At 36.6% G+C, this 24032-nt stretch overlaps 1 protein-coding gene across 22 annotated transcripts in view; it reads right to left on the bottom strand.

Moving 5' to 3' along the window:
- Window positions 1–152: 152 nt before the first annotated feature.
- The window catches only part of LOC1272707 (protein kinase C-binding protein NELL2), an 89964-nt gene continuing 66084 nt past the window's right edge, over window positions 153–24032 (bottom strand). For 15 of the 22 annotated variants that reach the window (XM_061661905.1, XM_061661898.1, XM_061661906.1 and 12 more), the window contains 7 exons: window positions 20151–20306; window positions 19374–19634; window positions 19148–19313; window positions 12762–13197; window positions 12441–12692; window positions 10274–10294; window positions 153–7626 (listed from right to left, as the gene is read on the bottom strand). In XM_061661905.1, coding sequence (XP_061517889.1) covers window positions 6832–7626; window positions 10274–10294; window positions 12441–12692; window positions 12762–13197; window positions 19148–19313; window positions 19374–19634; window positions 20151–20306 — 2087 coding nt within the window. In that variant the 3' untranslated portion in view covers window positions 153–6831. Of the gene's footprint in view, window positions 7627–8007; window positions 8738–10244; window positions 10295–12440; window positions 12693–12761; window positions 13198–19147; window positions 19314–19373; window positions 19635–20150; window positions 20307–24032 lie in introns of those variants that run through there. The other 7 variants (XM_061661910.1, XM_061661919.1, XM_061661917.1 and 4 more) reach the window with 7 other exon arrangements.

Here is a 24032-nt window from a genome sequence, read left to right as displayed (position 1 = left end):
ATTGATTATGGAGTATTGCGACGAAATCGTTCGCGTTCCCGTAATAGTTAATACCTTAACATGAAAACGAAAAGTCATGAACTAAAAACGAACTACATTCTCAAACGGTTGAATTGTCTTAAATAATGGTATTAAAATTGAAACACGTATGATATATTCCTTCGTTTATTTGTTCTATCGTTCGGGCTTTGTGTTTAATGTTTTTTTTTTGTGTTGTACGAATGTGTTTTAGTTTTAACATGCACAAATTTTTAATATATCTCCGAGGTTCTTTTGTATTATGTAGCACAATCAGCCATTTTAATTCATTAGTCTTTCCTAATAGTTGTTGCTTTCGCTGTAATTATATAATTGATTTTCTAGTTTCGATTGTATGTTGACTTTTGTTTCCTTATGTGCGACTATATTTTTTCCTATCCTTTTTTGCAATATGTGGTACGCGGTTTCCCAAACGTACGATAATTTCAATATTCTTTCCCAATTAAAGTATTCCAGTTTGGCTTTCACATCAGTTGTGCGAGATTTTCGTTTCATAGGAATTGCTGTTTTAATTGTTTTGTACAATCATAACATCGAATTTAAACCAAATTTCATGCAATTCAAACTGTTAGTTAGTTCCGTAGTTTAATAGGTTGTCAATAAATGAAACATAACTACATATTTATGGTTAGGGAAGTGAAAAACAATCAGGTTGTTAGTAATCTGCAACATATAGTCAGTCATAATACGTAGACAAACATCTACTATTATAAGAGTCATGCAAGAAGGATAGAAAGTAACATTCCCTTTTTTACAATATATTCATATTTCGGTTTGATTGTTGGCTTAATTGTTAAAAACAAATCCATCACACACATTTAAAGTCTGCCACACCGATTGCATTGCTTCCATTGATTTGGAAAATAATGGTTTTACCTTTATATACACTCACACCGATCGCCGTATATTTCTGCGCGTGCCTTTTCTGCTGGTTCAAATATAGTGGCTCTAGCATTTGACAGCATCATAACACACAAAAAAAAAACAAAAAATAAATAAACAAATTGTTTTAAATAGCATGTATCGACCATGGTACATAGTTACAGAGGATTTTATTATTAACAAAAAAAACGGTCCCTTTAGGCCGTATTACTGAATAATGTGTAAAGGATAACGGTAAACGAAATTGGAGGTTGAAACAATATATGGTAAAAAAACAATCGATTTATTGTATCTTCTTTTCTTTTGGATCTACAGGTGTGTGTGTGCGCGTGTGTGTGTGTGTCTGACGCGTATAAACAGCTCTCGAAATGCTCCTGCCCACATTAATATAGACAGTCATACAAGAGGTTTATCTCTTTGAATTTGTGGGTAGTATTCCGTGTTTAGCTTATTGCCTTTATGATGCTAGAGTTTGCATTATTTTTTTAATAGTTTTGTTATTTCCGGTACCTGATTTCATTTTAAATCGATGTTTAGTTCTGACAACATGTTTCGTTGGTTGGTTGCTTTTATTTTATTATGGCAAATTGAGTTTATTTGGTAGATTTGCTAAGTCCTTATGCATTTTCGCACGCATGTGTGTGTGTGTGTGTGTGTGTGTGTGTGTGTGTGTGTGTGTGTGTGTGTGTGTGTGTGTGTGTGTGTGTGTGTGTGTGTGTGTGTGTGTGTGTGTTTGTGTGTGTGTGTGTGTGTGTGTGTGTGTGTGTGTGTGTGTGTGTGTGTGTGTGTGTGGGTGTGTGTGTGTGTGTGTGTGTGTGTGTGTGTGTCATAAAATTTAAACTAATGCGGTTTCTTCATGGTTACATTTTTCACTCTACTTTTCAATTCGTTTAACTTTCTACTACTTTTATTTTCTTATCATTCATTAAACTTGTATGCCTTCTTTGTTGTTTACTATCTATGTACATAAGAATCTCTTCGTTACTCTTAAAGTTTGTTTAAACTAGACTAAGCATAATAAGTTACAATATATAAGCTATTTATGTATACTTTATATAGTCCTTCTATTTGATATATCGGTATACATAACATATAACGACATACAAATACATATATCTCCCCACTTTAAAGATACTCACTAGCTTTCACAATCGTTTGTGAAAAAAAAATTTTTTGTCATATTTATCAATCTCTGCACATTCAATTGGTTCATTAGGATTTTAATGACGCTCAAAATTTAGATTATAAGTGATGCCAAATAAAGATTATTTTAATAGTTCTATATACAGCAAAAACTAACAACATTGAAATGCGAATATGCAATATAAAAATCTTAAATAACCAGAAACATGATGAAAAAGTATATCAAATTTATGTTGTTCATTTCGCAGTTTGGATCGCTATCTTACGAGGAAACATGCAACATACTACACTTTATTTGTCAGTGGCAGATCTAACGGTAGGCGGACTAGGCGGTCGCTTGGGGCCCCGCCGATTTAGGGGTCCCGTAGATCGCTAGTCTATAGTATGCCTATGACGTTGGGGACCCGAGGCTGGTGAATCATTTGCACTCCCCCCCAGCAATTTTTTCAAGTTTACTGTTAAATATCCTTACAGCAAGCAGTGCAAGTACCTCTCCCCCCCCTCCCCCCCTAGAACATCATTTACAGGGGGTCTCAACACGTCTTACCGCCTAGGGCCCCCGATCCCCTTAATCCGCCACTGTTATTTGTATATAGCGGCGTCTTTAGTCTTTTAGAGATTTAGTTTAAAATTGTTATGCTTGATGTAGTTAATTTGCAGAACTATTTCCCTATTAATTACATTTTTTTTCATTTAGCTATTTTTTCACTGGCGCTCAAGTACTTGTTGCAGCTTCATCGTAATAAAAACATATGGTACTATGTATAAAATATGTTCTTACTCTCGTAAGCATAACACATTACAATACTTGAATGCTTGCGACGTTCCTATTTCAATTCAAACTATAAAAAATGGGATTATGCACACATTTTTACAAAGTAGCACGATAATTCATATAAATTTTAGATGACTTGAACGGAATATAGTATAACATCGCATTCGTTGAAATATGCATATTACTACAAAACATTATTGTCAAACAAAAACCAGATGATGCAACTATTGGTCATTGTTTGTTATTCAATGCTGCTGTTAGCTTAGTCCGTTAAATTTTTATCGTAAAACTCATCTTAATCGAGTTCTTAGTTGTCTTATTCTTCCAAACGATTTTTCATGTGAAATCCGCCTAATTCAATCGGAGGTTTGCTGCTTTTTATATTACAGTTACCTCTTGCATATTGCATATTGGAACCGATTAATTTGCACGTTTGCACGTTATCATCAACATTGTCTTTTCGGCAAATTGTATTCCAAGACGTCGCTAAATACATCGTTCTGTCAACTTCTCTAAGGCTTATTCGTACAAAATTAAAATACTTGTTTTCGTAAATGTTATGTTTTCTTCAATAATAGGAAATAAAATTAGTAAAACTTACAAACTAGCCATGCTGGCCATTTTGTGTGGTATCGATGACCCAATAATATAATATTAGGACCGCGTGGTTACAACATGGTTCGGTTACTAATGGGAGGCTTCAGTATCCAGTGTTTTGTTATATGTTGACGGCTTAAATCAAGTCAACACTTCATAAAAACCACACGCAACACGCCTTACGTTTTTAGCCTAGGTCAGAGATGTCAAACTGATGGCCCGCGAGTTCTTTTGGTTTTGCCCGCGACCGCTTGAGCCAAATTTTATTTGTAGAAGTATTTCTGCTTCTATAGTATATGTCAGTCAATTCCGGACTCTTGAAATATGAAAGGATTTTCAACTTAGCAGGTTTCTCTATGAATTTTCAGATCATGCATCAAATCATCAAATCAAACATGGTTATTTAAATGAAACTGAGCTTTCAATTACGCACAATTTTAGTGAAATAAATGAAAATTATGTTATACCCTTTCCGTAAGATTAAATTTGTTAGCCAAACAAATATTTGATAAACAATTCTTAAAAGAAACAACTCACGGTTTAGTTTCAACCTCATACAAAATCCTGAATGTCTTACTCATATGTATGTCGTTTAGGAATATTATTTTTTTTATTGTTAAGCCATCAATCAAGGCACTTGGCGACCAATTAAGCAATTTCGATTAGAAAAAGACTTGTACAAATTAACAAAATCACTCAGCCAATAGGAATTAAAAACGCAAGCTTTGACACTTTTTTGGTATATTGTTTTGGAAAAGGTTGAACCCTTCTTAGAACATTCAAACTAAATTGGTCGAACTAAAGATAGAACATTATATTTCTGCGTAACGTTTAGAAATCATAAGAAATAAGAAGTCGGCACAAACACGTGTTACTTTTGATAGAATGTTACAAACGATCTCTATCAGACCCGTAAAGATCTGAACGGGACTAAACGACCTGTTGTAATTTATGGCTTTTTTTGACTGATTTTGTTTGCCACAAAGAATGAAGATTTAAATGGAGATTGGCAGGAAGGGAATAACGTGTACTAAGGACTTGTTTGACATCTTCCTCCCCTCTGTAAAGATCTGAACTGGACTGCACGACCTGTTGTAATTTATGGACTTTAGACATCATCAAAAGTAAGAATTCGCTACTTTAATTTCAGCTAAAAAATATTGATAATCAAAATGATACCAATATCAACCTTTCATTACAAAATTTACTGCTTTGTATTGGAACTAACGCGTTAGTCATAGCCAGTTTTTGCAAATTATTTTTGCGTACTTATTAGTTGTCATAAAACTATGATGCAAATGTTGAAAATATCAGAGGCCTATGACCTAATTGAAAGTAATCTGCTACAGCTAAACTTAAGTAACGTAACTATCAGCTCAAAATGAAAAGAGCGGTTAATGATCTGATTTTGTATCATATCATCATATCATATCATATCATATCATATATCATGTAAAACTAGGCTGCCACCCGTGCTACTATTTTCAGTGGCATTTTGACCCGCAGGCTCAAATGAGTTTGACATCGCTGGTCTAGACTATTTGATTAATATTAAAGAGTAAAAATACGCCGATTTGTTTTGTTGCATGTTCGATGTATGTAGCTGATGTATGTTTTTTGGCTACTGCATAAATATTTTGTCCAAGAAGGTTAAAATGTTTTTGAATCGATATTTGAAAATGTATTAATAGTATTGTAATTCATTTCAAATAGAAAAAACGAAATAAAACGATTTTGAAATGTATCTTTTTTTGGTTCACATTTGGCGAAATCCAAATGGCCAATCTTGGCAGTTGGCAAATAGGTACGGAAAATACAACCTGAATGATGAATAATGATCCACTGATAGGCTGACATTTAAGCTTTCTAATTTATAATAGAAAAGGGGTCATTATTGAAAAGTATAAATATTAGTACTGCCTAAAATCGTCTATTCAGAATACTTGTGTGGATAAGGTTGGCTTGTAAATTCCATCGATAGGAAACATGTTGTCTCCAATCGTTCAAACATAGATTAATAACTGAATAACAAACAAAATCAGAATATGTAGCTCTAATAAATAATTATCCTTACAGTTCCCTTCCGTCCATGACTAGAACCAAGCAATTTGTTGAAAACCGTGACTGATGTGCCACAATTTGTTAAACTACCTACTGGAACTATTCCTTTTTTATATTTATTTTTATTCAAATGGCGCAAAAATACTTCAACTACTGTGTGGAAAGACAGTAGAGATGCCTACTAACCAAACTAACGAACACATAGTAATAGTAATGCAATCCGCAACTCATTGAAATGTTTGCCAGAATAGTTTTCTTGTTTATACATCTTCTGCTTTCTATAGCTTACAACGAAGTTATATGAAACGTATGTTGAAACACAGAAATGTGTCTAGCACTCGTAACAGTGTATCATATCCACTTTGAAAATCCACTTTTGCTTAAAGTTTTCACCTTGATCCAGACCAACTTCAACGATTATGTTGCTCATGTCAGTTTGAGAGACTGATTTTTTTAAAATTAATTTACAAACTTCAAAACATGACATACTTTGTCCTGTGGCTTTAAAATTGGTTTTCTGCTTCTTCGTTTGTTTAATTGCGTTTGTTTATTATTTTTTTATGTGACTGAAGGCGGAGTTGGGGAGGAATCTTTCTTAGAATATATGTCGGTCGGTACAAGCATTTGATCTTTAAAATAACAAAACCTGATTGATATCAATATTACAACAGGCATGTGGTTTTGATTCTATTTTGAAATTGTACTTGATGAACTGCTTTAATAGACATAATGGGGATTCAGTGTCGATTTACATGTGTTATATATATATATTATATATATAGTATTTAAAGTGATATTAATACTATATATAACATACAACTATTGTTAATGTTGAAAGCGTTGAAATATATTATTGAAGGTGGTTCAATAATCAATCGAATTTTCAATTTTGAATTGAAGACTTTTTTTTTCTTTGACCTGACTTCTTTTTTTAAGACGGCTAAGCTGTACTGCTATTATTTTTCTTCATAAAATTGATAGTAAAATTAAACAGCGATTGATTTGTTTGGTCGAAACAATCTAAGAGTGTTAACTAATGATTAATACTTTGGGTACTGTACTTTATGTTATTCCGTTTTTTAGACTATAAAATTTTGTTTGTGAAAACCCAAAAATATCATAATTTATCGTAGCATTCATCAATGTTAAATTAAATGCGATACAGTTTTCAATTATGTGCGTATGATATCATATACATAAGTTTCTCAAAGTAGCTCCAACGACATGAATTATGATAAATTCGTTGTGTCGAAAATTTTCGGTAAGATCGTAAAATAATTTTGGAATAGATTTGGTTTGCGTTCGAATTAAAGGGCTGTTTTGCGAAAATAACTTCATCCTCGTTCACTACGCTTCGTGTTACGGCGGCTTCTTGTTGCTACATCAGTGTCCAAACCGCTAATCGAATCGATTAACGGTAACTTTTGCAAAAAAGGTTGTTTATTATGTATTTTTGTTTGCTGGCCCTGTGTCGTTGCTGAAGATGTAATGCCTGTTCGTTGTTTTGTAGCAGAAGAGACGTGCTTTGTATAATTGTTATGTTCTTCTGAGTTACTATTGCGTGGTATATTTTGTGTATACGTTGTTGCCGGTAGGGAGATTTCTTTACTGGGTTCTGCTTCAGTACCATACTCAAACGAAGTTTCTGATTCGGATGAAATTGTAGGTACAGCCATACCGGCATGTACAATTGCGTCTTGCGCTGCTTTACTTGCAGAGTGTGTGGGCGAGGCAATAACAAATTTTTCATCAACGGCCATTTGTTGTGATCCTCGGTGCTGCGTACTACTAATTGTGCTGCTTCCATATTCTGCCACACTGAATGACGCCTCCCATGTAATGGTTGCGTCTGTTGGTTTTGTTTTGCTGCTTCGGTCGAATCGGATAATATTTTCTTTCGATAAACTGTTGGCCGTCGGTGTCCTGTGAGGAAAACGATAGCTTTGTTGCTGTTGTGGGTGGTGGTGGTGGGGCACCAACATCTTTGGAGTCGTTGCTTGCGATGATTTACGATTATAAGTGCTAGAGTTGAGCCTATTGTTCGCATGATGCTCTTCCACCATTCGCAGTGCACCACGATTGTCAGCAATACTGCAATTATCGTCGTAACGGCAGGTGATTTTCCCGTTCTGGGTTGTGATAGCAAGTTGATTTTCGAAAATATGGCACACGGTGTTGTCGATGTCAGCGGTATTCCGATGAAAAGTTTGCCGTATTTCAACACGTGTTCAAAAACGAAGGATTGATGATTGAGTTGAGATGTTCGAGAATTGGTTAGATTTGTTGAAATGCAAAACAATGTTTAGTTTAATAAGTGCATATAGCGCATGACGCGAATAATTTTGTTGGTTTGAAAAGTGTGCATCGGTTGAGTTGGAATGACGATCGGGTGCGGGTGTTGATTAATAATCAAGTTGTTTGGAATCAGATATACAAATTAGTGCAAAAATACCAAAGTAAGATTAGAGTAGGGTTTCCGTTGTAAAACAAAGAAGTTAACGGTGTGGTCCATAATTGGTATTGTAATTTTATCCAGATCGTTGTTTTGCATTGAATTTTTGTGTAGTGTTGTGCAGCAAGCAGTTTTAGTGATTATGTTGAAAGGTTGTTGGTCGACGATTTTTGTGCATGTGTTGATTGTGTTGAAAACCCCCAGAAAGGTGAAACACACGGTGATGTAGCATTTGGAAAAGGAAAGAATAAGATAACAAATTAAAACAGAATTAACATAGTGAATGCCATTTTTACGATTACACTCGTATCAAGCAATTATTCTACAAAACTTATTGATGCTATATTGGTTTATGGAATATTTAAGAACTTTTTTTCAATACATAACTACGCAACATATCGTAGATAACAATCGCTTGATGTTTTTGTGTCATTGCTATTAGCCAATAAGTGGATTTTACGTAAATGGAATGGTTGAGTATAATTTAGCTTACGTAGGAAGAGCATTGACTCTTACTATACCATTTTTTCGTTTGAATATTTTGTGTACGAATTTTAGTTCTTGAATATTTCTATTCTGTATTTGTTTTTGTTATGTTCTATACAGTTATAGTCTCATTGCTATAAAGCTTTACATTTCATTGTATCGAATGGAGTGAACATACTAGCCGTGCAGTTATACTGAAACCATGCATTTTATATAAAGTATATTATACACATTCTAATAATATTCTGCGTCTATCGGGTTTAAACTACAAACATATGATACGAAAGGTGCATTAGGTAATACTGAAACGAAGAAAAGAAAGAAAAAATGGAAAATAATATTTTTTTTTATAAAATCATCCATAAATTTAAAACAAATGGATGAACATAATTCAACAAGCGAACGAAGATGGTAAAAAATGCAAGCTGGCACACATATGGTATTTTCGAGAGATGTACTTTTTGAATATTAATATAAAAATTATAAAATTATAAAATGTTAAGCAATACAGCAAAGCCGTTCATCTTCAATAAAAATATTATAAAATTATGAAATAAACAACTGAAAGGATTGCAGCACAAATTTATTATGACTTCTATTTAATTTTATTTATCATGATTTTTATTATGACTGGCCTCAAGCCTCTTTTTAAAAACGGCCTTCAAGCCTCTTTTTAAGCCTTCAACCACAGGTGACATAAAAACGGGAAATGTCATAATAATAATATATCATATAAAACAAATTACCTACAGTGATTTTAAAATGTTAATGTTAAAGAGTCCATAACTATAAAAAAAACCACCACAATTATATTAAGGATGCTTTTGAAAGATCTAAATGTGCTTTCACACTCACGCTATCGTATTACGTGATTAGTGTAGGATGTTTTTGTTTAACTGAACTTAATAAAATCATATGCATAAAGCAAAATATTTTTCTGAACTGTAGAATATCAACTCATTCAAGTTAATGACTGAAACAAAAATTAAACATTTTAGATAAATATGAAAGTTGTGCTCATTCACAAAGTACACGTTAATGTAAATTTTATATTGAATGCAAAATAAAGTTTGTCTTGTAACGACATATCGATGAAATTAATTATTTAGATCAAATGTGTCAAAAATGAGAACAATATATCGTAAAAACGGAGTGACGTAAATTAAGAATCTATACATTGGCATATGTTCTTACGATTGCGTACATCAATCCATACATGAGCATATTTGCAGATTATTGCAGAGGGTTAATGAAGTGCAGGTAATGTTCTACTGCATGTTCGGCATTATGTAAATATTTGTTTGATTTGTGACTGAAAAGATATAACTTGCAAACTCTTACATGACTTTTGATGTCATTGATGAATACATCTATTGATGTATTTTATGTTTAGGAGATAATTGAGTGAACAACAATAAATGCAGTGGAAATTTTAGTTTGCATCCTGTGTTTACGAAATTTGGGCTTTGTTTTTGTAGGGCTTGCAAGCTATTGCTTTGATTTATCAAAGTTAGTGTTATCGTATATTTGGTTAATTCAGATGATATCTGCTCTAGTGGAACATGGTTACTGCACATTACTGCAGGATACTTAAAATCATTATTAAAAAATTATACAAAAGATAGCCAAACTATAAATGTTGGCAAACGACAGCATAACCATAATAGTATGAAGTACCAAAAAGTTATAGTAAAGAAAAGTACAGCTTTAAAACAAAATCACATAATAAACAAATATCAACAACAGAAGAAACAACCGAAATCATACAATTAACTCGAATGTTAGTGTATTAAAGAGTGATTTTTTTACCGATGCACACAACACGCGGAATTGCTCACCAGTAGGGCACAGTAGGGGACCTGGAATGTAATTTGTTCGCAGGTTACAGGGTTAAATTAGTTTAGTCACGTATTTTATTATAATTGTTATGATATTAGAAATACAAGATCGGTATGAAATATACAGAAATAAGTTCTAGCTAGCGATGAATATACAGAACTACTTAATTTACCCGTAAACAATTTATCAAAATAACAATATATCATCATTATTCAACACCAATAAATAGAGTGGAGCTTGATGTTGAGTGGAGCTTGAAGTAGTATTATTATATGATGAAGTTTCGTATTGCTGCAATACATTATATTAATGTAATACATACAATTTCTCAATGAACCAGACGCAATCGCACGATAAAACACGTGTTTAATTTACTAATACGTAGGTTGCTTCAAAATTAAATAATGCATGTAGGTATACTACGTACATATAAACCAGTCGTTTCGATTCATATACCATATTGCTCATCGTTAAATTGCATTTAAAACGTGCATTATAAATAAGATTAGCATTCCTAATTTGGTGGCCATTTCGTGAATCCGGTAAAGCGGGCAAACTTTACAATGTAACAAAACGTCTTACGATGAAAATAAGTCTAAACTATATCTACAATGGCTGGGATCATTGTTTTGTTGAGAAACGTTGACAAATCACATCTCAATGTAACTGTTGCAAATGGTATGCATTAATCTCACAACCTTTGCTATGCGTCAATTTCATCGGTCATAAATATGTCCTTAAGGCTGTTCCTTAAAATTGAAAAAGATACTTGAATACTCGCAACTGCACGTCGACCACAATACAGTCATTATCCAATGTACGCTATCGTACGGGACCGAGCACAATAGCGTATCTCGAGTTTTCGCGTACAGCGGATTTCTATGGAAAAATAGTTTACACTACTGGTTCGAGGGTTGAAATATATCGCCACAGAGTTTTGCATTACAGTTTTTTGTTGTAAAACAGGTATCTTTTGCACAAATTTAATGCAAAATGCTTTAAAACTTTAAGGAAATTCAAAAAGAGCATAAAATATTTCAAAGAATCAAAATATTTGCAATAAAAAATGGACGTGTCAAATTTAGAGGAATCGCGTACTGCGAATTCGCGTATATCGAGTATCGCGTACTGCGGATAATTGCTGTATATAAATACGCGTGCATGTTTCTAGATTAATGCTCGGTAAACTTTATGGCCAAAAGAGTCTAATTCTACAAAAATAATCTTTCACTTCCACGAATAGAGCCAAATCAATAATCCAAGTACAACAATTTGTGAATGTTCTATGAATTATACGAAGGGAAGAGAGCCACCATTAAAGCTGCATTTATTCAATGCATTTTTTTAAAGGAGCAAAAAAAACTAACTTTATCCTTCATCGAATTTTTAGGGTACAAATTTGGTATTTTAAATTAGGAATCTAGTTTAAACTGTACCATCTAAAACATGGTTAACTACGAAGTACATTTTATCATACTAACAGCGAAGAAACTTATCATAAGGTTTTAGACCCGTTACGACGTAGCTTGATTATTAGGCCAAATAATCGAAAGCAAAAAAAGAACAATTTGAAGCAGTTTATAGATGAAACTATTGCAATGTACATACTGGAAAGATCGCGCAACAGGAAACAGCGTTTATTAGATTTACAGGCAATACACAAAATAGAATTCTATTACAAGTAATTCATCCTCATGCAAAGTATGGGATATGGATGATTAAGAATGATTTTAGTTGAATAAGATGCATGTATGAGTTAATTATATAATATTAACCTTCGAAAAAGGGTCACAAATATATTTTATAACCATGATGCTATAATGTAGTTTGTTGATTTGGATTATGTTAGATCAACCTGGCATCGTGGCCTTGCAACTGCAAATTCAGTATTTTTAATTTGTTTTGCTTTGCTAATGGATTAGTATCATGTTAATTAGCAAAAAAAACTGTCCTTGTACAGGGTCAAGCAATACTAATATTAAACACAACATGTATTAGAGAATGTTGACTCCACAGCAAATACAGTAAAATGTAGTTTTAGTCCTAACGGTGTCTGTATTGGTTGTTTTCGCAAATATTAACATCTAAACTTGAACTAATTATTTTTATTTTATCAATATTAAACTACACAAAATAATGGGAAGTATTAATATATGTGACACTTACCTTACAGGAACAGGTTGTGCAATCTCTGGACGGATATTTAAATGGTCCAGGTGGGTATACGTGGTTTTCGTATAAACATGTTGTTCCGATACCGACGCCTTCACTGCTACTACTGGTTAATAGTTTGGTAAGGTTCTCAAAACCACACCTATCGTTAGGACATCGGGGACAACAATCTGCCGGTCCGGCCGGCATAGGATTATCACATATTAGTGGAGGACATTCAAGATTCCAGCAGTCAAATTCGCCGTACTAAATTGTTCAAGAAAAATATATGTTGTAATCAATAATTGTTTTCGCTTGCAATGACATTGTACCTACCAAACATTCACACGTTTGACATTGATATATCCACTGTTCGCCACTGCGGAACGTGACGTGTTTGAGCTCCTGGTGTTGGCAAGATTGTTTCGGATCGCATTGCGGACAACATAGTTCACTCACGACCCCTGGACGCCATGTTGAACAGTTGCATGGAGGTTCCACACAGCTTATAACACCTTTCGTACAGGTACATATTTTGCATGGCGCATTGCTGGGGGATACCTTGTCGCCATCTTTCAGTTCACGATCTTCGAACATACAGCTTAATCTGCAATCCGAATCGCCGTCGATCGGACATTCACATGTGAAGTGCCCTGGTGTGTTTACGCACCGGGCCGTTGGGTGACAGCTGTGCGTATTGAGGTAACACTCATCTATATCTACACAATCCTTGCCTTTGGTTTCGAATCCAGCCTTGCATTTGCAGAAGTACCTATATGTAATTAGTAAATTCAGTCAAATAGATTTCAATATAAATCATACAAAGGTACAGGTTTACGTCAAAAGCAATTTCGATTAAAGTGCCTATTCCATCTGGTTAAGGTGTCTAGATAGACTACAGGTGGGTGCTTAGCTGTAATTTTGGTAGCCATGATGGATGGAGGTTTCTATGGAGATTGGCAAATAGGGAGTTAGGGTTGCTAAGGACTTTGTATGAGTTGCTAAGTAACTTTGGACTCCTTAGCTGTCATATGAAAATTTGTCAAAGTAAACAGGACCCTGTGGACCCTGGAAACCTGTAGTAATTTATGGGCCTTGCATCTGGTAAAATAAATATTCTAACGCGCCAAGAAGCATCAAGGCTTCATCAGTAACACCGTGGGGAAATTTAGCAATTGCATAGAAATGCGCTTGACAACAAGAGAGTGGCTGGTATAAACTACATCTTCAAACTTAATATTTCTCTCATTTTCTCCATTGCTATGGTGAAATATTCAATGTGCTTTTGCTATGAAGAAATATTCAATGCGGTAAAATAATTGATGTATTGGCCAAACCATATCACGTCAAGCAAAATTATACGAAAATTATCTCGGGAATCGCCTGTACAAGTTAGAACAAACGGAAAACTAAATATTACTCAAATTAGTACATTTTTACAAGTATTTGGGTCCAATGTGTTGACAACTTTATAGCAATCAAAAGTTATTACAGTGTTTGGAGCAAAATTGTAAAGGCCTAGACAAACTTAACATACTTTAGTACTCTTCCATGTTAGCAGTAAAATCTCTCATGACAAAAAAGCTTGAATAAGCTCCTAGGACGTTTGATTTTTTTAAAGAGCTTCGTTGATGGACTCGATTTCAAGGACGACGAGTCTACAAATACGCAAATATAGAATAATCATTGTCCAATACTTGGATTTCTGGCATGTTTATGTATCTGAGAAACAGGAAATCACACAAACTTTGTGCAGTGACTTTTACCTCTCATGATTGAGCAAACAAATGAAATGCAAAATTTTCTTTACAAATACAAAAGTACAAATGCGTAAAATTAAGTTTTTTTTTTGTTAGGCTTTCCAAATCTGCCTTATAGTACACTTAATAGACCAATTGTAAGGTTGTTACAGTGGTCGAATTGGTCAAGGTCAAGGCAACTAAACCAAGGTAGACCATATCGATCAATACTGAAATTTGGAAAGTCTCGAGTTTTTATAAAGACAATTTATCATTTCATTCTTTGACTCATTTCCATATACAAGTCTCTTAGCTTAGAAAAACCACCAAATGCGTATTTGCTTTGAAAGGCTTTCGTACAAAATGTAAATTTTCTTATGCCAAAAACTGACTAGTATATGAATCTAGGTCTGAAAAATTTGCACTACCGGAAACAACGATGACGCACAGCCAAACAATATACAAACCAAACAAAATATGTAAACCTGATTACACGAAGACTATAGATAACATTAAAATAACGTCATAACTGTGATATAACAGGACAGAAGACAATGAGTCGCTAACGAATTCAGGATTATGTATTTCTTCTGCTTCTTCTATTGGCACAAAAACCGTTATCGGGCAATGCCTGACACTACCGGGCTTAGCTTTCAGTGACTGTTTATCACAATACTGTTTGTTATTCGTCGACTTTGCGCTAGAGAGGGCTATCCGCGACACGAGGGTGGAGACTACGGGAACCATCTTCTATAAGTCAACCCAGATCCTGGCATACGCTGATGATATAGACATCATTGGTCTGCGACTCTCCTATGTAGCAGAAGCCTACCAAGGGATCGAGCAGGCGGCAGAGAACCATGGATTGCAGATCAACGAGGCAAAGACCAAACTGATGATGGCAACATCAACGGGCCTACCAATAAATAATCAGAATCTACCTAGGCGTGATGTACAGGTAGATGAACGCACTTTTGAAGTCGTCCCAGAATTCACCTAACTGGGGTCAAAGGTCAGCAACGACAATAGCATGGAAGCTGAGTTGCGCGCAAAGATGCAGGCTGCCAACCGGTCATTCTACAGCCTGAAAAATCAGTTCACCTCAAAGAACCTGTCGCGACGGACGAAGGTGGGACTATATAGTACCTGTATAGTTCCGGTACTCACATACGCCTCTGAGACATGGGCACTGTCCAAATCTGACGAAACCCTCTTAGCCGCGTTCGAGAGGAAGCTCTCCAGGCTTCGATGGGCTGGCCATGTTGTACGCATGGAAACGGACGACCAAACCCGTAAAGTCTTTTTAGGCCGTCCACAAGGACAGAGGAGGCGTGGTAGGCCCAAATTGAGGTAACAAGTTGGCGTGGAGGCGTCCGCCATTAAGGCCGGGATAACGGACTGGCAGACGAAGGCGAGAGGCCGCGAGCGGTTTCGGATACTCCAGAGGCAGGCCAAGACCGCAAAGCGGTTGTAGGGCCGAATAAGTAAGTAAGTAATTCGTCGACTTCAATTTGTCAAACCTTAATCCGATGAAACAAATTTATTTATGCACAAAGTTGATTACGTAAAATCGACGATTACGGACAACTGTCGCTTTCTTCTTGGTTGTATGAATAGTAACGGATTGTACCTTTTTCTTTTTTCTTTTGGCTGAACAACCGTTGTCGGTCAAGGCCTGCCTGTACCACTTATGGGGTTGACTTTCAATGACTTTTGGATTACCCCCCATAGCAGGATAGTCACTACGTATGGCGGCACGGTCTATTTGGGGCTTGAACCCATGACGGGCATGTTGTTAAGTCATACGAGTTGACTGTACTATGAGACGCATTGTACCAGATTTACAAAATTCATAATGCGTCGAATAACTACCTTGATTTGATTTTTGTGTGCGATGATATTCTGCAACAATGCTCTCCACCGGCAATATCACCCTTTCCCATAGTTGCAATTGATTGCCATCATCTACCTATAGAGCTGTGCTTGCCGAACGGCTCAGCCAAAGCAGAACGTTATCAGTTCCCATCATCATATCAAGAATCAGGCATGCTCAACGAGAGTCGCACTATCTTTTTGCTTCTATATGATCTACTGCAATCCTCTGAATGGTCATTCCTTGATGGAAACCCGAACGTAAACCATGCACTCGATTTATTCAACCGGAAATTTACAGAACGCTTATCTGCCTGTTGCCCTATAAAACTTTCCGTCCGCGACACAGGGTACTGTGGACTAATTCTCAATTAAACCTCTTAAAACGAAACAAATCATCCTGCTATCGGCTTTACCAAAACAGTGGACACAACAATCGAGATTGCGGTTCATCACTGCACACAATATATACAACAATATATACACAATATAAAGCTATAACAGGCAACTTCACTCTCGTTTTTTGATTCGTATACAGTTTTGCTTAATAAGAAAACCAAATTTTTTTGGAGGTTTGTCGCCACAAAACGGATAAACAACTCCCTTCCAGCTATAGTTTCCTTTGATGGAACAATTTCGTGTAACAAAGAAGAAACCTGCAATTTATTAGCCTATCGTTTTTCACATTGGAAGCTGCTCTCAACAAATGTGCCTTCCGATGCTCTTGATGTTGATGTGCGTGACATAAACATCTCCAGAGATTCTGTGCTAAAGGTGCTCAAGTAGGTCATACCATCCTACAATCCTGGACCAGATGGCTTTCCGACCGCAGTTCTTGCGAAACGAGGCGAAGTTTTGGCCGGACCTCTGGTTCGTAACTTAACACTCTCGCTCAATCAGCGTATGTTTCCAGCAGCATGAAAATCGTCCTACATGTTTCCTGTGCATAAAAAGGGGGATAACAGCTTAGTGGAAAACTACCGTGGCATTACTACTTTGCCTGCAGATGCTAAGGTTTTTTAAGTGGTCGTCCAGAACTCGCTCTTGAACTGCTGCCGCTTGCTGATATCAACACACCAACACGGGGTTTTCCCTCGCCGCAATGTGACCACCAATTTGGTGGAGTTTGTATCTCACTACCTTTCTGTATTCGTTTCGGGAGCCCAGTTGGATGTCACCTAAATTGACGTTAAGGCCCCCTTTGATGGCGAAGCTTGCTCAAATTGGAGTAGAAAAATCCTTTAGTGGAGTGGCTCAAATCTTACCTCACCAATTGTCGATATCGCGTCAAATTTGAATGACATCTAGGAAATTCGTGAGTAGTTCAGGCGTGTCATAGAGTAGTAATCTTGGACTCTTGCTGTTTTCTCTATTTTTCAACGACGTTACTACTATAGTAAAGGAATCTGAATGTTTATTGTATGCGCACGATCTCAGACTTAGATTTTATTCCAGTGAGGTGTTTCGGTGATTGTCTTGTCCTGCAACATCGATCGCATCTTTTTCTGACCGGTGCTTGAATAACGAAATATAAATTTCTGTTTATAAATGTTCGTCCATGTCGTTTTACCGTTCTAATTTTCCAATAGCGTATAACTACTGCATCTCCGGTACACAACTGCAACGATGCAGTGTAGAAAAAGTCTCTTGGCCGTAAACTTGACTTTTATGTGCACCATAATGAAATTATTAGCCGGTCTGGTGGTACAGTCGTCAACTCGTCCGACGTAACAACATCCCCGTCAAGGGTTCAAGTCCCGAATAGACCGTGTCCCCGTACGTAGGACTGACTATCCTGCTATGGTAACAATAAGTCACTGAAAGCCAAGCTCACTTCCCTAATGGGTACAGGCAGGTCTTGACCGACAGCGGTTGTTGTGCCAAAAAAAATGAAATTATTGTTAGAGCGAACAAAATGCTAGGATTTGCACGCAGGTAGTCGCGATAATTATCCGACTCACATTGTCTTGTCGCACTCTACAAATCACTAGTTGGATCCATCCTAGAATACTCCTCAGTAGTTTGGTGCTCATCGTCCTCATTATGGTCGAATAAGATCGAGTCAGTGCAGACAAAATTCTCCCGTTTATTGTTACGGTTCACATCCTGGCGTAACGTGACAGTGGGAACTAGCTAACATACCCGTTGTTTAATTTTTGGACTCGAGTCTCTCGCTACTCCACTCCTTTTAACGCTTAGGGCCTCCAACATCCTAAATCCGCCACTGGCCTTTGTGATGAAGTTCAGGTTGGTCCACAAAGATTTCTGATCAACATTATTCGGTGTCGTTTTCATACAACACATTTGCGGTACGTCAAACATTCCAACTATCGATTCCGAAACCTCTACTATAATTAAATTTTTTGGTCAACTTCAAACATCACAATTGTCAAACAATGTTTTAACACTTTTTAACATATTTATAGCAAAATGACTTGTACAGTTGTTATAACTATAAATGTATGTATTATGTCTCGAAAGACCCTGTATAGGCCGGCATGTCCGCGTAGACGGCATGTCCGACGCCCAATAGAAGTTGTTATAACTATATTCCACGAATACAACGCGAGAATTTGATTGTCATTAAATAAAAAGATTGAGTAGGTTTAATGAAATAGCACAGTTTTAAACAACCCATAATAAAAAAAGAATTGCTCCTATTCAGTGCTCCATTGGATGCGAGTTTATTAAACGTGCTGTCAGAATTTTGCACGAGTTTTGGCGAAAAACGTCAGACGACGAAATCGCACGACTGACGATATCTGTCAAATCCCATATATAATCTTTACATGGCTACCGATAAAATCGCATCGGATGAGGCACTGCTACGGGGGTGGTACGACGAAATCTATTTTTTCCGTCGAATTGTCCCATCCGATTTTATCTGTCAATATTATTATGTACGTCAAACTTTTCAAATCATCCAAATAATCGTAATATGAACCGAAATAGCGTTTGACAGCAGCGTCTGATAAAATCGCTCCAGATGAGGCAATGCCACTACTCTTATCGAATTGCCAACTAAAAACATGTCGACTATAAAGCGTACAATTGTTGAATTCGGATTGTATTGCATTATATTATTATCTGAATTTAATTTTAGTCACTTACCAGCCCGGCATATTAACGCAATCTGTCGTATCCTTACACCTGTGCAAACCTGTTGTACACTCGTCCAGATCCTTTTCACATGAATCGCCAATGTAACCCGTTCGACATGTACAAACATTAGGCGAGCGACATTCTCCACCGTTCAAGCAGGTTTGATTGCAGACGGCTGAAATAATTTAATTTTAACATGTATTGGAAAACTGTATCTAATATAAAAGTAACTTACGCCTACAATCGTGTCCATTGCCCGTGTAACCCTCCTTACATTGGCAATGAAATGAGCCCAATGTGTTAATGCAATCTGCGTCCTCGTGGCAATTGTGCTCGCCAGACTTGCATTCATCCATCTCTATGCAGTTGAACTTATCTTGTCTTCGATAGCCAGGTAAACATTCGCAAATGTACGAACCAAAGGTGTTAACACATCGTGTGTTAAGATGACAGTGGTTACCATTAAGACCACCCTGTTGAGTACACTCATCCACATCTGATCGTAGTTGTTGGTGGGTAGAGAAAATGTATAAAACATGTGTATAAGTCACAATTGTATAAAAGATAGAAAGAAATGATCACTTAAACGACATATCCATCCAAGTTAGATCCCAATGGTTAGTGTATTGTTTACTTATTGTTTACTATATTATTTTCTCTTTTGAATTTTAATGTTGGATTTGTTAGATTACTTGTAATTTATCTTTGATTGTAAATTCGTAATAGATGCTAAAACAAAGAAATCAGTAGTAGAAAGATGTTTTTAATGATGTATTTTGTATGTATGTCTACTTAAACCGTTAATCGACATTTAGTGAAGTTTATGTTTACGTGATGTTTCTATATGGTGAATGGATTATTCGTTAAAATGTGTAGTTTATCTTCTCGCCATCTATATGTTCATGAGTTTATCTATATGTTAAACAAAATTCAATTGATAACAGAATGAAATTAAAAAATTAGAATATATGTATTAGATGATAAAAAACCAAAGAAAGACACAATATTTCACCTTCTGTCGTATGCAACTGTAATGCTTGATCGTGCTTCTTTTTCTTTGAATGTTTGTTTCTGTGAGTAGAATTTTTGGGATGTTGCCGCTTATGACCGCCGCCGCCACCGCCCTGCGGTCGTTTGTGTGGCCGTACTTTTCGCCTATGTGGAGTATCTAAATTATTGAATTTATTTATTGGATTTTCTTATGACGAGAGCTTATTTGAAGGAAGAGTGTGAACTTTGCACCATTTTCAGCAGCGAACATAGTTGTCCTATGTCCAATGAATTCCATCATTGGCATTTTCATCTGTTAGGTGAAAAATCTAAGCATTTTAGATTGCTTCTATTAAAAGATGATAAAAATAAATTCCAAACTGGTGAGTGTTGGACTCCAACACTTGATAGTTTTGCATGTAAACAATTATGTGCACCATTCCTACCAACTACTGAATATGTGTTATGTAGTTGGTACGTTTTTAAAAAAATTTAAAAAAATCTCAACATAAAAAAATCTCTACATCTAAGAGATATTTTAAAGTTTTCCAAAAATCGGGGTTTCTATTCAAACGCATGGTCCTTAATTGAACTGTTAGCTAAATATCAAGCGTTCATGTTGGGTTATCGTTCAAATATTTATTTTTGACTGTATAACCTCGCTGGTGGATATTTTATAGTTAGGTTGCTATCCAACCAACAAGATAGCTGTTGCAAAAAGGAATACTGGCATTATTTTGTCATAGAGCTTATTAAGCTTAGCCCTTGCGATGGATTTCGTATTTGTAACTACCAAGGTGGATTAAAGGTGTAAGAATTTAGAATCTAGAGCAGACATGTCAAACATACGGCAAACCCTTTGAATCCGGTCCGCAAAGAACTTTGGCAGTTATTTGAATGAAACTGAAATAGATAGAAGATTACAAGCCAGGAAAAATGGGTGTAATGGGGTATAAGCTCTGTCCCTCTCATGTTAATGGTAAAGATAGAATCGTATGCAATCGGCTCTGCAATCGGGCGTGGGCAGGCCCGTGGACGCCGTCTGTTCGCAGACAGTAGGAAGTATAAACGACTCCGACCCGTGTTGTATGTACTACGCAGCCGAATAGTCTCATTGGGTGCGTACAAACGGCGTCCACGGGCCTGCCCACGCTCGAATGCAGAGCCGATGGCATACGATTCTATCTTCACCATTAACATGAGAGAGACAGAGCTTATACCACGAACGTACCCGAAAGGTGTGCATGCTTCACTCATCCGGATCTAAAGGCAAGGACAAGGCAAAAGAGACACAGAAAAAATTCCTCACGGCTACACATGTCCTCTAGACGCGTTGTCTATGCGTCTCGCTCGGTATCACAGCCTCATACGGCAGGTAAGCAGTACAAATGCTGCTACCTGATACGCACACATGTTTATCGAACACAACTATTCGGTTCGACTCGGTAAACTTCACGAGGATGCCGGAACAAAAGGGCGCAGACTTTTTCATGATTTTGTATGACTTCGGCTGTTTTGGACTTCTCGTGTAGGCGCTCGCATTTGGTCCGTTGAATTGGGTTACCACGGACGGATGGACGGGAAAACTTAACACATGATCGTCTTAACAACGTTGCATTCCATTATTGCGACGGCCACAGTGTTCGTGCCACTCAATTTTGAAGGCAGGCATTTGATGATAGTAGCACGCATTGCGTTTGATGATAGTAGCATGATAGTAGCATGTGGTGGCGACACACGATTGGAAGCAAGGTGTAGTACCAATCCAGCTCCATACAAGCCCAATTCGTCTGAAACAAATTGGAGATGGAGTTGATGGAGTTATTTTATATACACATGGATATGCAGCCGAAACTCTTACAAACATTACCAATTTTGTTCTTAATGAAGCCCTAGAGAACGCCTAGGAAAATCTTGACCCAAATCATTTAGAAAATAATTCATCTGGGCACTTTTTTTTGTCAGTGTGATTTTGACTAATCTTTTTAAAAATATTTTTGGTGTTGGTACACCTTTGTTTTTTTTTCAGAAATTTTTCATTGCAAATTTAAGAGCAAAGAATAAAGATTGTTTAAAAAATATAGCACAAAGATAGCTTCATTTTTAAAGAAAAATGAGAAAAATGTAAAAATGTAAGTAGTGGGCACTTTATTTTGCCGGCCACTGTATACTGCTATTGTTATTTAAGCCTAAGGCCGCAAATACACGACGCGCGTTTCCGCGGGCGCGTTCAAACGCGTATAACAGTTCCGCAGAGATATCCAGCATGAGCATCTCTGCGTTTCCGAGGTAGCGCGTTCGAATGACACTTCATTTCTATGGCTGGATTGTTATACGCGTTTCTGCGGGCGCGGAAACGCGCGTCGTGTATTTGCGGCCTTACATGGGTAAGAGAGGTTTAACTTTTTACTTACAACCTAACAACCTTGGCGGTTATACTGGCCTATTACAAATATCGAATTCTCGTTTTTTATTCATTAGTCGTTCGGTAAAAAAATCAAACATTTTATTTGGCGTTACGTAACAAAAACGTAACTCTTTTTAACGTTTGACGACACCTCCCCCCCTATCAGCGTTACATAATTGATGGGTAACACCTAAGGATTTGTGGAGTATAGTTATAATAATTATACAATTTGCATCCCCAATTTTCGATAACTTATATCGTTGAAAAGCTATAACGTAAACAAAATTATGAGTTGAACCGAGCATAATTCGAAAACTACATTACCCGGCGCTCTAGCCCGACATCACGACATCGAACATGAAAAATGTATGGGATTTGACATGTTCGATTTGTTGGTTATCAAATCGAACATGTCAAATTCCATATATTTTTCATGTTCGATGTCGTGTTCGATTGCTGCTAGAGCGCTGCCTTACTGAACAACTTCATTTCATTTATATTCCAATATTATATTGATATTGGATTACTTATTAAAAAATTACAAGCATCTCGTTGGCTTCCAGGGTATTCCGATTAGCTGGAATATATTTTTTTTGAGATTGCCAGTGATATAGTTAACAAAACACGCGAGTTTATGCTATTTCATATTCATTATCCGTGTATCAGAGTTTTATCTCGTCAATTGTTCCAAATTGCTCATTTTTCAACGGGTGCCGTTCTGCTTCAAATCAACCCACATGTAATTCAAATTTCCAAAAATTTTGATCAATTTCTGTTTTACAACGAAATCTATCGTTGTGGCAATCGTCAACTTAAAGTCTACCTCGTTTTGTCACATGTTTAAAGCATATAGTTTTAGGAAAACTACTACTAAATAAAAAAAATTACACGGTAAAGCTATGGTAGATTTAATTGTAGCGGATTGAGTGGTCACCAGGGGTTACTTTGATTTTGAGGCCCGTAGATGGTAAGTCCAGCATTTATTACAGTGGACAATGAGCATAACCGGATGCAACATCTCTCTCCCCTCGCTCCTCTTACTCTCCATGGCGTGCAGGGGGCAGAGACTCAATTTATTACTACAACCTGCAGTGGTTTGCACTGATTTTATCTAAAAACAGCAAAATTCGACCTAAAGATAAATACGCAATTTCTTCGCATTAATAGCGTATCTTATGAACGTTTTAAGTGAACGTGAATGAACCAAGCCATTCGTCCAAATAAACTTTAACGTAATTGCGGTTATTTTGTTCTTTTACAAATAGCAATACCTGTAGAGTCTGTGAATCGGTACCACCCACTGCATCCGCATATCAAGGGCGACGGCACATTCCGCTTCGGCTCGAGCCCTGCAGCACGTCATCGGCGAAGTAGCAATCCCGCCGCAGCTCGAGCCCCGCATCACCGACAGCAACGCGCAAGTTGCTTCGGCTGCCGCACCTCAGCACTTCATCGGGGAGGTCGCAATCCCACCACGGCTCGAGTCCGCCTCATCAT

This window comes from Anopheles gambiae, chromosome 3, assembly GCF_943734735.2.
Source record: "Anopheles gambiae chromosome 3, idAnoGambNW_F1_1, whole genome shotgun sequence".
NCBI lineage: Eukaryota > Metazoa > Arthropoda > Insecta > Diptera > Culicidae > Anopheles > Anopheles gambiae.
The sequence above is the reverse complement of the archived record's forward strand: the minus strand, read 5'-3'. Positions and strand labels throughout refer to the sequence as shown.